Source organism: Balaenoptera musculus, chromosome 13 (assembly GCF_009873245.2).
Source record: "Balaenoptera musculus isolate JJ_BM4_2016_0621 chromosome 13, mBalMus1.pri.v3, whole genome shotgun sequence".
Lineage (NCBI taxonomy): Eukaryota > Metazoa > Chordata > Mammalia > Artiodactyla > Balaenopteridae > Balaenoptera > Balaenoptera musculus.
This window is the reverse complement of record NC_045797.1, coordinates 64,761,398-64,778,661: the sequence shown is the minus strand read 5'-3', so window position 1 is coordinate 64,778,661 and position 17,264 is coordinate 64,761,398. Positions and strand designations below refer to the sequence as shown.

The 17,264-nt window shown below is 35.3% G+C and overlaps 1 protein-coding gene across 3 annotated transcripts in view; it reads left to right on the top strand.

The window, feature by feature from the left end:
• The window catches only part of SPAST (spastin), a 53,581-nt gene that overhangs the window by 24,051 nt on the left and 12,266 nt on the right, over nucleotides 1-17,264 (top strand). For all 3 annotated transcript variants that reach the window (XM_036872446.1, XM_036872448.1, XM_036872447.1), the window contains exons 4-12: nucleotides 1,418-1,513; nucleotides 7,220-7,407; nucleotides 8,237-8,370; nucleotides 8,654-8,747; nucleotides 13,826-13,900; nucleotides 15,109-15,180; nucleotides 16,626-16,701; nucleotides 16,947-17,038; nucleotides 17,185-17,264. In XM_036872446.1, the coding sequence (XP_036728341.1) occupies nucleotides 1,418-1,513; nucleotides 7,220-7,407; nucleotides 8,237-8,370; nucleotides 8,654-8,747; nucleotides 13,826-13,900; nucleotides 15,109-15,180; nucleotides 16,626-16,701; nucleotides 16,947-17,038; nucleotides 17,185-17,264 (907 nt within the window). The remainder of the gene's footprint in view (nucleotides 1-1,417; nucleotides 1,514-7,219; nucleotides 7,408-8,236; nucleotides 8,371-8,653; nucleotides 8,748-13,825; nucleotides 13,901-15,108; nucleotides 15,181-16,625; nucleotides 16,702-16,946; nucleotides 17,039-17,184) is intronic.

The window sequence follows — 17,264 nt, the reverse complement described above, 5'->3', positions numbered from 1 at the left end:
GACCTACCTGTTAACTAACAACAGAAAAAGGGCTCCAAGGTATATTGTATCAGCCAGTTCTAGGATACAAAAGCTGTGCAGTACTCTGCGCTTTGTGCAAAAAGGGTAGCTGCTATTTAACCTGTCCCAAAGGCATGTGTGGTTGTACCATAAACCAAGCATGGCGCCTGCTTGTCTGACATTAGAAATGAAAGTTTAAAAGAGTTAGTATAAATGTGCTACATTTTTGCATATATTCATTGACTTCTTAGTACCGGAGGAAAGAATCAGTAATGATAACTTAGAGTATTTCAACAAAATAAATACGGTCAAAATTGAGCCCTATTATGAATGACGCTCAGAGCAAGTACTTCATGTATTATTTTATTTAACCCTTGAGACCCTTGGAAAACTGACGCTAAAGCAAGTTCGTACTAGTGAGTAAGTGGTAGAGTGTTTGTCAGGGTGTTCGTCAGCTAACAGTATGGATTGACTTGACTGGGCAAAGAGTGTAGTAGCAGTGATGTAGAGTGGCAAGGAAGCTCAAACCGATACACTCTTGGGCTTCAGGTGCTAGACATAGAGACCTAGATCTTGAGAGGATTTGTTGTTGTTATTTGAAGTGGGAGTAAGGTTGAAATAATCCTTTAAAATCTTTGATTAATTTAAAAATAGGCAATATATGCACATGCCACAAAATTTCAAAAGTTAAAGTTTGAAAAGCATCCATCCCATGCTATGCCCCAGCCACTCATTTCCCATCCCCAGAGGCAGCTGGTATTACCAGTTTCTCTGGGTCTTTTTTAGAGATAATTTTCATATATACAAGTATACATGTGTGTATTTAAATAAATGGTAGGGTACTGTACACACAGTTCTGCAGCATGCTTATTCCATTCTGCTTTATTACATTTATTTTCTGCCTGACATGCATTAATGTAGCTGAATATGGCATTTTCCTAGACACTCCTTACAGTTTCCTTCTGTGTCATTTCTCCTTTCCTGAATGTCCTTTTTTTTTTTAATCTTTACAGATCCCAGCCAACTCACAGCCCACTTCCTCTGTAAAGCCTTTTTAATGTTCTCTTTGTATCTCTATCCTGCTCTCCCTACACAATGATTTGGACATATTAAATATTCAGGAAATATTTGCTGGCGATGGTAGTGATATAGAATTGCCTCAGGTTACCAAACCTGAATAATGCATATTTTGAACATAGTCATTCACTTGTTCATTTCTGTTGCTATTTTAATGTCTGAGTTTTTACTAATTATGTTGTTAAAGGTAACTCTATGTAAATGCCAAACCCTTCATTATGTAATAACTTTGTAACACCTTGAATCGTTTTTCATTTTCACATATACATTTTATTTTTTTATCATGTATTTTTTTTCTTTTTGTTTATTTTTTTCTTTTTTACCCCCCTCTGTTGCATAGAGAAGCTGCAGCCAGTTTTGCAGTTTTCCAAGTCACAAACGGACGTCTATAATGACAATACTAACTTGACATGCCGCAATGGACATCTCCAGTCAGGTGGGTTTAGGTTAACTAACATGTAAAATAATAAAGCTTGCATGCAAAGTAGAGTCTTACTTAACCTGATAATGTTGATTTGATTTTATAGTGGTAGATTTGATTGGTTTTTGTTTGCACAGGGCTGTGTGGAAAATACAGTAGCCCTATCATTCATGGTGTGTAAACATGTAATAAATAGGGCATAGCCATTCTCAACATGTTATATTTGCATATTTTACAACCTCCAGTTTTTGAAATTATAAAATATGAAGGTTCGTTTTCCTAAATTATTAAAATGTTCTTTTATTTCTATCTTATTTTGAGCTTTTGTGTTTTTTTCTGTGGGTACCTGTACCAAATTTTTATGAAGTAATGTTTATTGAGACAGAAATTTTAATTTTTCTTTGTTATATACCAATTTTCAATGCATATATATTTTCATTTATATAATACATGAATGTTTTATCATAGCACTTGTTAGAAAAAGTTTGAAGCTGAATTCACATAGTGAGAAGCATTAGAATACTATTTTTCGGCGGTCCCACCTCCTCGCCCAGAACAGAGCCCGCGTTTCCGCAGAGCTGGAACTCCCGGCTCGGGGTCTCTTCCCTCCGCCGTCACTGAAGTGCCCCGGAGCCCGAGGGGAGGGCAGCCTCACTGAGGCTGCCGGCTCTGGAGGGGCTCCGGCGGCCGAAGCCGCGACAGTCCTGGGGACCGCGGGCCGGTTGTTTCAGCAAGTAACTTAAAGACAAAATGGAAAGACAAGGAGGTTTGTGCCTGAGATCATGTTGATGTGAAACCAGGGATGGCCACCTTGTGCCAGATGAATGCACAAAGAAGAAGTGGTCCATGTACACAATGGAATATTCGCCATGGAAAAGGATGAAACACTGCTCTTGCAGCACCATAGATGAGCCTAGAGATAATCACAGAACATGAGGGGACACGGGTTCGATTCCTGGTTCAGGAGGATCCCACATGCTGCGGAGCGGCTGGGCCCGTGCGCCACAACTAATGAGCCTACGCTCTGGAGCCCATGAGCCATAACTACTGAGCCCATGCGCCACGGCTGCTGAAGCCCGCACGCCTAGAGCTCATGCTCCGCAACAGGGGAGGCCACTGCAGTGGGGGGCCCGTGCACCGCGGCAGAGAGTGGCCCCCGCTCGCCGCAACTGGAGGGAGCCCACGGGCAGCAGCGAGGATCCAACTCAGCCAAAAATAAATAAATAAATAAATAAATTTTATTAAAAAAAAAAAAAGAATACTATTTTTCTTTTTTTTTGTCCGTGCTGCGTGGCATGCAGGGATCTTAGTTGCCCAACCAGGGGTCAAACCCTACCCCACTGCAGTGGAAGCATGGAGTCTTAACCACTGGACTGCCAGGGAAGTCCCCTAGAATACTATTATTTACTATGGGTTAAATTTGTTTTCCATAAACTTTGGTCATCACATCAACTCCTACAGAAAATTAAATGCTTTTTTGTTTTGTTTTGTTTGGGTAGTAGGATCTTCATTTCCTAGGTTCTCTGACATCTTCTCTAGTTTTATTGGTAACTTTTTCAGAATTCGTTCTGTGTCCAGTACTTAAATTTTATTAAAGTAAATATTACTTTGTTCAAATTGTAGCAGAAAACCCTTAGTATAGACTATAAAACAACTGCTTTCTTTACTCATATGTGATTTTAAAGAGTTTCAAGATTTATTTTTTTGTTTGTTTGCTTTTTTCATTTTTATTGGAGTGTAGTTGATTTACAATGTTGTGTTAGTTTCAGGTGTACAGCAAAGTGAATCAGTTATACATACACATATATCCACTCTTTTTTTAGATTCTTTTCCCATATAGGCCATTACAGAGTATCGAGTAGAGTTCCCTGTGCTGTACAGTAGATTCTTATTAGTTATCTATTTCATATATGGTAGTGTGTATATGTCAATCCCAATCTCCCAGTTTATCCCCCCCCCCGTTACCCCCTGGTAATCATAAGTTTGTTTTCTATTTCTGTAACTCTATTTCTGTTTTGTAGATAAGTTCAGTTGTACCCATTTTTTAGATTCCACATATAAAAACGATATGATATTTACCCTTCTCTGTCTAACTTACTTTACTCAGTATGACAATCTCTAGGTCCATCCATGTTGCTGCACTTGGCATTATTTTGTTCTTTCTTATGGCCGAGTAATATTCCATTGTCTATATGTACCACATCTCTTTAAAAAAATATTTATTTTATTATTTATTTATCTATTTGGCTGCGCCAGGTCTTAGTTGCTATACCACATCTTCTTTATCCATTCCTCTGTTGATGGACATTTAGGTTGCTTCCATGTCCTGGCTATTGTAAATAGTGCTGCAATGAACAAGATTTCAATAAAGAAGAAATAGTGTGAGTGGTTTTCTTGGGATGGAAGAGACAATTGGTCATCAACTCTTTCCCTTGTGGCTTCACCTCTTCCTTAAGGAGTTCTCACTCTGGTTTGGTCTTCCACTACAGAGCCCCACCTTAGTAACTACATTCATTTTCCCATTCCTTCGTGTATCTGATTTAAAATAACCTTTTCAAGTATAGAGAAGTATTTTGTCTGTTTCTTTTAGCATGTTTGTGAAGGGCTGACGTCTTCATAATGAACTGTTTGAAAAAACAAAGAAATGTAAGAATGCACCACGTGTAAATAGTGAAGTTTCCAAAATACAAATTTGAGATCCTAATAATCCTGCCTGAGTAAACAGCAAAATTTTCTAGCCCTGAGGAGCTGGTATGCCTTTCCCTTGTCATCTTGATTTTCTTCTACTTAATTCCACATGTGAGATACTATTGTATTTTTCTGCCATGTTGGGGGACAAAAGCAGCTTTCTCTTCTGGGACCCATTAAAAAAATCAAACTGTCTTATTTTAAATACCTAGTTACCAGTTCTGTTCTTTTTTCTTGTTGGGGGGACATACTGACTTCACAGCTAATTTATGCAGCACTGGTGTTTGATTCCTGTTGAGCCTTAGTGAATCAGCTGGCTCATTCATGCCTAGTTCATTAGTGTCACCCACTTATGGAACATTCTATGATGTTTCACTTGGATGAGTTACTTCTTCTCTCTTAGGAAGCAGATATGCCAAAGTCTGCTTAATACTTTATGTGTTATCTACAATGTCCAATTTTCAAGTCAAAATTATTAGACGTGCAAAGAAATCGGAAAGTGTGACCCTTACTCAAAGAAATCAGCCTGTAGAAACTGATTCTTGGCTGGGCCCACATGTTGAATTTAGCAGATAAAGACTTCAAAGCAGCCATTATAAATATGGTCAAAGAATTAAAAGAAAATATGGCATCTGTTAACAAACCTGCAATCTTAGCAGAGAATATAAACTAAACAATAAAAATAATGGAAGTTTTAAAGTTGAAAAGTACAGTTGGTGAAAAAAATTGCTAGATAGCCTCAACAGCAGATTGGAGATGTCAAATGAAAGATTCAGATTCTTAGATCAATAGAAATTGCTAAATCAGATGACTCCAGTATTCAGAAAGCAGATTAGTCATTGCTTAGGGCCAGGGGCAGTAAGAGGAATGGAGTGCAAATGGATACAAGGAAACTTTTGGCTATGATGGAAACATTTTGTATCTTGATTTTAGTGGCTATTTTGCCAATATATTATACATTTTAAATGCATGCAAAAGATTATACATAGATTATACCCTAAAATGTTGATTAAAAAATACTGAAAAGGTTTATAAAGAAAAATAATATTCCCCTTCCCACCTGTTATATCTCCCTTTCTTACCTGCACCCCTAGTTTGGCTCCTCATACAATATTTAACTCTTTGCTATTTTTTCTCATGTTCATTATACTTTTAAATATTATGCTTTTATTGCTATTCCTGATTTATGAGTTTTTGATATGTATTGACTTCTTTTTCAGGTAGAAGAAGGTTTAATTCTCTTACGCCACCATTATCCTTCATTCCGTGTGTGTGTGTATATATGTACATATGTATGTGTATATATATCACTGTTTTTAGTTATATTGAAAAATTATATTTCATATTATTAGTAACTTAGTAAATATTGTTTACCCAAAGACAAATAATATATTTTAATTATTTGCCCTTTTGGGTTTTTCCTCCCCCCACATTGTCTGATTTTTTTCTTGCTCTCTAGCTTCATGTTACAGTTTTTTACTCCTTTCTGTGTTTAATTTGCTTTTTTTTTTTTAAACATCTTTATTGAAGTATAATTGCTTTACTTTAATTTGCTTTTTAACTACAAGACCTCCTTTAGTATTTCTTTTAATGAGGGTTTGTAGATAGTAAACTCTCTCAGCCTTTCTAGTGTCTGAAAATACCCTCATTCTTATGTGACTGGTCACCTGAATATAGAATAAATGAAAGTTAACATTGTTTTTTCCTTCAGCATTTTGAGCATACTCCATTGTCTACTGACCTTTGTTATTTTTATGAAAAGTCTGCTGTCATTCTCACAGTTCCTTATGAAAATTTCTATCCATTTGTAATCTTAGGACTGTATATTTTCTGTTTGAAGAAATTCTTCTCCGGTCTCCTTTTTTCCCTCTGAAATGCATGATACTTATCATCACCCTAGACAGATCTTGCTTTTATTCACACCTTGGCTTTTCCTTATTGTCATTCCCTTTTCTGGATTGCTTTCCTGCTTCTTCCTATAGGGTCATTATCCATTAGTTCCTTGAACATACGGTACAGAACTTTGCATTTGTTTACTAGAAAAGAACCCTTGGATCTTAATTCCCTGACCAGGATCTAACCTGCTCCCCCTGCATTGGGAGCACGGAGTCTTAACCACTGGACCGCCAGGGAAGTCCCTAATTTACTGTACTCTTAAGTTCCCTTCTTTTGTTTCCTTAAACCGTATTAAGGGATTTGATGACAAGAGCAACAATAAGGCTTTTGTCCTTCAGCTAGTCTTTTCTCTAGGCTACTCTAATTTGCTGACTGATTTAACATCTGTCTTCACAGTGAACATTGTTATTCATAAACTCTGATGTTTGTTATATAGTATATGAAAATATTATTTAGAAGCAGTGAGATTTGAACATTCAAAAGTCTGTAATTTATGTAGAAGAGCACGGTAGCTAGGTCAGGTAACCTTTTAGATTTAATTGAAGGTGTCCTATATGTGTTTATTTGCATAGATAGAGGATAAAATACTTGGCGATTTAACCATATCTTTATACCCTTTAAATTAAAATTATTTTTTAAAACCTTTGGTGGCACAGACTGGACTTTCATACTATTTTGTAGTCTTAAAAGTTTGGAACGAAGTGCTATTTTTTTTTTTTTCTCCATATAACCTATCCCTAATGCCTTTACTACATTTTGTTTGTTTAATTTTTGGCAGCTTTTAAACAAAGAAAAAAAAGAAAATTTTGGCAGCTTTATTGCTTGGTACCTTTTTTATATCCTCCTCCTGTCCCCACAAATAAAGTTATTTCTTTTTATAGCAAATACATATTCCTTATAAGAAAATTATAATATACATCAGGAAAAGGAAAAAGCTAAATAACCCATAATCTTGCCCACACCCAGTAATAACCCTTATGAACACCCTAGTATATATTCTGATTGAAATCTTATTTTGAAATATTGTTGAAGTAAAAAACAATTAGTTTTACAAATTTGTACTGGTCTTTATATTACTTTTTATAATGTTTAGCCACAATTTTCTAACCATGATGATTTTATTTTTTTCCTTGATAGAAAGTGGAGCTGTTCCGAAAAGAAAAGATCCCTTAACACACACTAGTAATTCACTGCCTCGTTCAAAAACAGTTATGAAAACTGGATCCACAGCTCTTTCAGGCCACCACAGAGCACCTAGCTGCAGTGGTTTATCCATGGTTTCTGGAGTGAGACAGGGACCTGGTCCTGCAACTGCCACTCATAAGGTATTTGGAGACAGTAACTTTAATTGCTATGCTGTTGCAAATAGAAAATTTTGAACATGATATGCTTGCTTAAGTTTATTACAAGTACTTTATAATACCTTAGATAATTGATAAGTTTCTACAACATTGAATGAAACTTTTTTTTTAATTTAGATTTTTAAGACTCTAAGTAGTAGAGGCAACTTGCTACTAAAAAGCAAATGTTTTTTTTTCTCTATTATTTTTTAAGCAAATTTTTTTTAACTCCTTTTGGTCCTAAATAGGTTAATAGTAAGTTTGCTTATCCAATCTGTTTTGTATAATACTGTATAATTCTTTTTTTAAAAAATTAATTTATTTATTTATTAGGCCACACGGTGCAGCTTGTGGTATCTTAGTTCCCTGACCAGGGATTGAACCCGAGTCCTTGGCAGTGAAAGCGCTGAGTCCTAACCACTGGACCACCAGGGAATTCCCTATAGTTCATTTAAAATTTGTTATTCTTTTAACTATTTAAATCTACATAAATGTTTTATAACATTAAACATACGTAGAGTTTTGTTACAATTCTAACAAGGATCAAAATTGTATGACTGCATTGTGATAGAGCCTTTTTATTTTATAGTAACTGAATCTCTCTGGATAAAATCTTCTATAAACCCACTTCATGCCAAATGTAGTTCTATAGTGAATGCCATTTTATCTTGGAGTAAATATACAATTTTTGGATTTTTATATCCATTTTTTGCTACTTTTAAGCCTTTAATTCTGTGAACATTAAGGTTGACTCACATGTGAAAAGTGTAAACATTATGTTGTGTTTTCACATTAAAATTTTGTGTCCTTCAAGAGTACACCAAAAACAAATAGAACAAATAAACCTTCTACCCCTACAACTGCTGCTCGTAAAAAGAAAGACTTGAAGAATTTTAGGAATGTGGACAGCAACCTTGCTAACCTTATAATGAACGAAATTGTGGACAAGTAAGTTTTGTCATCTAAAGTGTTTTATGGGGTTTAAAATTTTTTTTTATTTATGAAATATATCATGAGTGAAATAGATAATATATATACCTTGTCTAATTTACATATGTAATTTTTATGATGGTTTTCAATTACTGTAAATGTAGAAAACCATTGCTTTACTGATTTAACTATAGTTTCACAGTTAACATAAAAATGGCTATGTTACATAGAGCTTAGACTTAATATTATAATAACTGAAGTATATTTCTGTTACGGAGCTAACTGAAATTCTGTTTCTTAGTGGAACAGCTGTTAAATTTGATGATATAGCTGGTCAAGAGTTGGCAAAACAAGCATTGCAAGAAATTGTTATTCTTCCTTCTCTGAGGCCTGAGGTAAGGATTTTATATTATCATTTTCCTATAGCATCATCCATTACTGAATCCATAGTACAGTAAAGAAGTGTTTGAGCTATACTAGAATGATTAGTTCATATAACAATAGATTAGATGTCTTTTAAGGGAAAAAAACATTAGCAGTTGATGTTGACTAGTTATTTATACTGGAGAGGAAAATAAATATAATGGTTCCTAATTCCCAGTCCATTTTTAATTAAATTTATAGGAAAAGTAGGTAACAGGAAATAATTTTTATATCAAGGTAAGAGAGATTTAAAGTTAAGAAAGAATCCGCCTGCCAACGCAGGGGACACGGGTTCGATCCCTGTTCTGGGAAGATTCCCACATGCCGCGGAGCAACTAAGCCTGTGTGCCACAACTACTGAGCCTACACTCTAGAGCCCGCGAGCCACAACTACTGAGCCGGTGTGCCACAACTACTGAAGCCTGCACACCTAGAGCCCATGCTCCGCAACAAGAGAAGCCACCGCAATGAGAAGCCTGCGCACCGCAACAAAGAGCAGCCCCTGCTCACCGAAACTAGAGAAAGCCCACGCGCAGCAATGAAGACCCAACGCAGCCATAAATAAATAAATAAATACGTAAATAAATAAATGAATTATTTTCAAGATATTAAGTCATCAAAGTAAGTGGAGAGCTGGTGAATGATGGGTAGGGACCTCACCTTTTCATCCCTTATTTTTAAACTCACTAAGGAAGTTAGGTAATCTTGCAATTGATAATAAATATTTAATTTTCCACACATAGCATTGTTTTTCTTTCTTTCAGTGCTTCATTCTTTTTTATTGGAGTATAATTGCTTTACAATGTTGTGTTAGTTTCTGCTGTACAACGAAGTAAATCAGCCATATGTGTACATATATCCTCTCCCTCTTGGGCCTCCCTCCCATCCCCTCCCATCCCGCCCATCTAGGTCATCACAGAGCACCAAGCTGAGCTCCCTGTGCTGTATACCACAGGTTCCCACTAGCTATCTGTTTTACACATGGTAGTGTATTTATGTCAAACCTAATCTCCCAATTAGCATTGTTTTGGATTCTCACAATTCACGGATTGCATGTTTGATGCTGTTCTGAAAATATTGCAAAAAATAAATATGAGGATCCAGTCTGGATTAGTTATTTCTCTTCTCCTAGAACTTTCAAGTCTTAATGGACTCGTTTACAAAATCTCGTGAAAATAGATGTTATATGGCACATTGTGATGAATACGCTTTTAAATGAATGTGTAAAGCTTGTGTGGCTCTAGTTTTCTATAGTCTATGTCACTCTCATACTACTTTCATGGTGTTTATAACTTGTGAGTACCAACTATACTGAAACTTACTATTTTTTGAGTCTGCTTCCTTTATTTTTACTTCTTGCCCACTCTAAGAAGCAGTGTGCATGAAATCACTGGTCTAATATACTAATTGAAATTTTCCTAATACACAATAAAATAGAGAATTATTAAAATAGAAGGCATTTGTCCTTATATGAACCAAATTTATCTCTTGTAGCACCTCAGGCCACACTTGGAGGAAACATATTATAGCTTGTATTTGGGCTTACTTTTTGCCTGGGGTTATGTAAGAGTAGTAAATGTAGCAGAGTGAGTATTGAAACAAAAATGCTTGTTGAAAGAACTCATATAATTGTAGACCTGAAAAGGATCTTAGCAGTCATCTAGTCCACTTGTGGATAAAGAAACTAATCCTGAAATCTAAATTTCTTGCTCAACATTATAGTTAAGTGGTGGTTCTAGGAAATGAAATAAATAAGATTCCTAACATTAGACTGCCGCCTCAATGCTATAACTGCCAGCTAATTCTTAAGTATGGATTTTAGTATTTATTAAGTGGTATGCTTCTTAGGGTACAAAAATGTATCTAAAATTGTAAAGGTAGTAAGGAAATATTTGGACTGTGCTAGAAGGCATTCAGCTTCTGCTCTACCCATAGCTTTAGGGAACACATCTAAAGTGGAAAGTGAGGTCAAACAGCATATGACTTTGCATTTTGGCATATTTCCATGGTGGCGCTATAATATTAGAAAAAACTGGAATTTCAAAGTTGAATAACCTAGCCTTGGGAGGGGCAGAAACCTTAGTAAATGTACTAAATTGGAGCTTGAGGAAGGACAGAATTTGAGGTAGACCCAGACCTCAGTGTTTGGACCATTTGTCTCTCTGTCTCCACACCTGCCAATTGGACCATTTTTATAATTCTAGTTCAGATTCTAATTCAGAAAGGGAATATGATTGTCCTAGCTCAGCTTTTCACAGTAGACCCATAAAATGGATCGTGGTAAGCCGTGAATGGGTCAGACTTATTTCATAAAGCATCTCCATTGTGCAACAAATCAGCTTTATTCATAATTGTCCACAGTGGGGAGCTTGCATGGACCACGGTGGGGACATTGTTAGGCTAGATTGGAAAGTTGGGTATGACAGGCATCATGACGAACTTATTCATTCTTTAGCGTGCTAGAATTTTTATTTCATCATAGAAACGCAGAATCATAATTAAGTCACCAAACGCTAAAAATGGCTTTAAGGAGATAAATAATATTAAAAATATATGCTTGAGTTAATTTCTTCTCAGAATTACCTAAAGCAAGTACTTTAACCCTTGTTCATTCATGAAGTCATGGACTTGGAAAGGACATTGAAAAAACTCTTGTCCATCTCCCTGCCATCAAATAGGACTATGTTTTAAATATTTTAAAAGTAATTTTTAAAAATCACAAATATTAATCTTTGAAACAAGTTAAAACTGTAAGAAGAATATAAAATAAAACATACCTTCCGACCCCGAAGTAGTACATTTCAAAGTATATCACAATGATCTGTCTACATACTTTTCTCAGAAATTTTACAACGAAAATATATATTCTTCTGTCCTATTTCATAGACCTCTTTCATATCCTGTCCACCTTATTTGTCAGCATTTTTCTGAGCTCTTGTGTTTTTTTTTTAGTTTTTGAATTTAATTTTATTTATTTTTTTATACAGCAGGTTCTTATTAGTCATCCATTTATACACATCAGTGTATACATGTCAATCCCAATCGCCCAATTCATCCTACCCCCACCCCCACCCGCCACCGCTTTCCCCCCTTAGTGTCCATACGTTTGTTCTCTACATCTGTGTCTCAATTTCTGCCCTGCAAACCGGTTCATCTGTAGAGCTCTTATGTTTATTTTGTTATCTTGCTGCTTAATAATAGCATTTTCTTTCAGTTTTCTAGAAGAATGTGACTGTTCTCCAATTTTAAAAGGTTCTACCTACTACTAAAATTTCCATGAATTTCTAAATATGTTATCTTTCATTATACCAGCTTGAACATTTGCTTTTTTAAAAGTTTTTGAACTTACCTCTTTAAGTAATAATCTTATAAAGCCAATTCTTTTTTTTTTCATGTAGAATCTTTAACTTGATGAACCCTTAGCTCCATTATATCACACATTCCCTACCCCATCCTCCCAGTGTAGTATATCATTGCTGAGGTTAAATCAATATTTATTTCTTGTAAATGTTAAGTACCAAGCTGAGTAGGATAGTGTGTTTTTTTCCCTTGTATAGGTTTTTTTTCCCCCTACAGTAAATAGTTGTGTTACTTTTTTGTTTGCTTAGTTTTCATCTTACCAATTGTCAAACCAATTTGAAAATTCATTAGCTCAGTTTTTTTTTTTTCTTGGAACCCCTTTGCCTGGAACCACCTTTTTCTGTTCCATTCGACCAGTTGTTCTTATTTCATAGCTGTTCTATAATCTTGCTTCACCATCATCATGGAACTTTTCTTTGTCTTTCTATTTTAATGGATCTCTCGGTTTTTTGGATTCCCTATTTTCTCTTTCATGGTTTATTTTCTCATTTTGATGGCATACATCCTCCTGTAAGTTCCTGAGAAAGGGTCATGTGAGACAATATTTTGAGATTTCACACATCTGAAAATATATTTAATCTACTGTCTTCCCTTGTTGATAATTTGATTAGATGTCAAGATTTAGGTTGAAACTGTAACGGTGGATATGTGACACAAATAGTGAACCTAATGTAAACTATGGACTTAGGTTAATAGTAACATATCACTATTCATCAGCTGTATTAAATGTACCATACTAATGCAAGATGTTAATAATAGGGGAAATGGGGGAAGTGAGGAGTTATGTGGCAACTCTCTACACTTTTCATTAAATTTTCTGTAAACCTAAAACCACTCAAAAAAATATTCCATCTTTAAGTTGAATATCAACCGCTTCATATGGTTCAACTTAAAAGTACATACACTTTCACTATTAAGTAAAGTGTTATCAGTCGGGTGCTTCACCCTTCATTCCTGCCATGCCTGGTGTCCCAGAGTTTGGAGACTCTGGTTAAATTTCTCTACAGAATAAGACGTCTGCCTCCTTTGGTTATGGAAGAGGAGTACTTGCCGGAGTGCTCTTTGTGGGGGCAAGAGCATGGGTTCCATTGTTCCTCATACAGACTTTGAATCAGTTCCCCTGTTTTTGGCCAGCTACCTTACTGCTGCTTTCTCTGGTACCTGGTGCCTCCAGTTCCTGAGCTGTTCCAGGGTTTTTTGTTCACATCAGCTTGCTCCTTGTATCTAGGTATCCCTTCACAAGCTGGCACTTAGGTTTTAGCTCCTTCAACTCCGTTAAATAATTTACCACACTTTATCAGCTCTCCATCTACAAAAATTTGTGTCCTCTGTTGTCTCCTTTTGTAATTTTTTGTTCTGTTTTGAAGAGTTATATCTTTTTTATTCATTTACTATTATTTGGTGAGATTTCTAAAGGAAGTAGAGAGGCATACTATGTTCAATATGTCTTGTTTAACCAATCTGCTTTCATTTTGATCAATAAGGGTTTGGTTTTAATTCATTTTGTTTTCTTCTGTTTTTAATAATTATTCTAATTTATTGATTATGTGTTCTCTTTAGAGCTCTGGGCATCTCTCTTTGGGAGGATGCTATTGAAAGATGGTGCTTTTTAGATAACAAATAATACTTAAAATGTCTGGAAAAAGTGTCTCCAGAATCATGGTTGTGAAATAAAGTGTATATTTTTAAGTTGTTCACAGGGCTTAGAGCTCCTGCCAGAGGACTGTTACTCTTTGGTCCACCTGGAAATGGGAAAACAATGCTGGTAAGAATTCTTTTTATTTTTATTTTTTAAACTTTAAAAAAATGTATTTATTTATTTGGTTGTGCTGGGTCTTAGTTGCAGCATGTGTGCTCCTTAGTTGTGGCAGGCGGGCTCCTTAGTTACAGCTCACTGGCTCCTTAGTTGTGGCATGCGAACTCTTAGTTGCGGCATGCATGTGGGATCTAGTTCCCTGACCAGGGATTGAATCCGGGCCCCCTGCATTGGGATTGCAGAGTCTTAACCACTGGACCACAAGGGAAGTCCCAAGAATTCTTTTTAAATTTGCATGTTCTATTGAGATATTAGGGAGATAATATGAAAGAAGAAACTTTTCATTGTCCCTGAGTCTATTATTTATGACTTGCCTTTGCTATAATATACTTTTTTTTTTTTTTTGGCCGCACTGCGTGGCTTGCGGGATCTTAGTTCCCTGACCAGGAATTGAACCCAGGGCCACAGCAGTGAAAACGCCGAGTCCTAACCACTGGACCACCAGGGAACTCCCAATTTTTAAACTAGTTTTTAATGATGAAGTAGGTGGAAACCCACATACGTTATCTTCTGTAGTAGTTTGGGTTTGGCTAAATTTAATAGTGTAATTTTCATTATTTTCCCAAGTTAAATAATAAAATTTTACTGTAGAAGAGCTTACCTTACTATATTGAGTATCTTCCTAATCTTTGATTTTTTTCTTTTTCCTATTGTAACAGGTTTATTTAAATAAAATAATCAGCATGATACAGATTTCTTTTTTTTTTAATTGAGGCATAATTGACATACAACAGATTTTTTTTTTTCTGTATCCTTTTGCCAAAAGTTTTTGCTAGGATTTGGATATCTTTCTCCTGCATAGCTCTCCTAGAGGGAAAACATAAATAGGGAAAGAGTAACTTTTTCCCTTAGCTGTTTGTCTTTCTCCAAGCAGTTATCTTCTATAACTAGTAAGAGAATAATACCCTCTTTTTTTTTTTTTTTTTCTTTAACCTCTCCCTGTCACTTCTTAGAGAAAAAGAGAGTGGAAAGAAGCATAGCTCTTCCTAGACCTTTTCCTCATTGCTGAGAAGAAAACACGTTGATTGCCATATGTTGAGAATTGTGTCATAGCTTATATTTTTAGGAAATCTTTTCTAGAACTTAAATTGATCAGATGTGGTTATCTTTTTAAAGCAATTGAACTAATACAGTATTTACCCTTGTGATTTTTAAAGGCTAAAGCAGTAGCTGCAGAATCTAATGCAACCTTCTTTAATATAAGTGCTGCAAGTTTAACTTCAAAATACGTGAGTGTTCTTTTTCCAGTATTGTCATGTTTTAAATTACTGTCTAAACGTTACTGTGTTAAGTATAAATGGTAAGAACATTACACCAAAATGTTTTTCTTTGAGTTTTATATCTATTATTTAGATATGCTGAATATCAGTCTTCAAAGTAGAAAGTTACGTGCATTTGCTAGGCTCTTTTAAAATTGAAATTATTCTGTTAAATACTGTATTTGTTTGCTAGGGCTGTGTATTAAAGTACCACAAACTGGCTGGCTTGAACAATAGAAATTTATTATCTTGTATTTTGGAGGCTAGAAGTCCAAGATCAAGTATTGGCTGGGGTCTTAATTTTGTAAAGTAATTAAAAATAACTATAAAATGATACTTTTCCTGATTAAATTTTGCTTCCTGTGTGAAATTTTATAAGTAAAATTGTTATTAAAGTAGGTTTACCCATATTATGCACATACTGTAACAGAAAGCACTGTCTTGGAAGCTAGGACGTAGGGATTCCAGCCTAACTTTTGCATGCCGAGCTGGCCTTAAGAAAGTATCACTTTAGGCTTTACTTCATTTATTTTTTTTAAATATAAACCAGGTTCCATTTATTAAATACATAGATCTTCTTTCAAATTCATGTACAAGATTTGTTAGCAGTTATGAATCAGTCTTACTATATTTACTTCACTTATAAAGTGTTGATGTCGTAAGAGGTGATCTCTTGCAGTTCCTTCCGGCTCTGAGAATATTTGTTTTGAAGATTCTAAATCTGGGGCCTTTCCTTTTTTCTTTTATTTAATTTTCAATAAAAAGAATAGATGCCACCTAGAGAACAAAATAGTTTTTGTAGTAGATTACCACAAACCTCATGACTCTTGCGTTAGATGCTTTGGTGCATAGAATGGCTTTAGTATAGTATTTCAGCCCCTGGGAATGTCTTAAGGAGTGTTCATAGACCTCCTGGACTACCTAGAAATACGTTGATATTTATTGACAGTGATATTGTGAGAATGGGTTTTCACGATGTTCTCAGTAGAGCAAGTTTTATTTAGGAGAGCATTTTCCAACTTACCTGCTTCTATAAATATACCCTGCAACCTAGGGCTTAAGAATACGTGCCGCATCTCTCTCTTCTCTAGTATTCCCTCTTTCTCAGTAGTTATACCCCAATAGCTATTCCATTCTCAAGTCTTAGGAATGCAGAGTGAAACAAGACAGAGATATTTTTCATTTTTTAAAGTACTCACCAGACCGTCTTAAATAATAAATAAGTAGTCTATTTTCTAAAATTATAAGGGACAATTCAGTAACACCCCCATACCCCCATTCCTTAAACCAAATCTTTGGTTGTTGCAAAGAAAGGAAATTAAATTCCTAGGTTCTAGACTTTTAATAGTGAAATTTAAAAAGCTGGAATAATCTTGCATTTTATGGGTATAACAGTGTATAATGCCTTGTTTTAGGTGGGAGAAGGAGAGAAATTGGTGAGAGCTCTTTTTGCTGTGGCTCGAGAACTTCAACCTTCTATAATTTTTATAGGTAAGAACATGTTTTCCAACAACTTAGTTGAGCATTTGTAAAATTCCCTTTTCCAAATGTGAGGGATATGATGGGAAAGATTATTCAGAAGTAAAAAGGTTTTTTTAATTTATTTTTTATTGAAGTATAGCTGCAGAAGTAAAGTTTTAAAGAAGCGCAAAGTTAAAGACTGTCTAATAAATTGAGTAGGACCCGTTATATTAATAACCTAAGTAGTAAACTAGAGATCCTTTTATTTCCTCTAGATGAAGTTGATAGCCTTTTGTGTGAAAGAAGAGAAGGAGAACATGATGCTAGTAGACGTCTAAAAACTGAATTTCTAATAGAATTTGATGGTGTAAGTATTATGGTATTTTTAATGTGGTAGCATTTATGTGGTAGTATGTGTTTTCCTATTGAATGGCCCAAATTAGAAATAGATAACTTTATTATGTTTTTCTTTGTTATTTATCTAAAAGTATTGAAAAAAAATTTGGCTTATAGGTACAATCTGCTGGAGATGACAGAGTGCTTGTAATGGGTGCAACTAACAGGCCACAAGAGCTTGATGAGGCTGTTCTCAG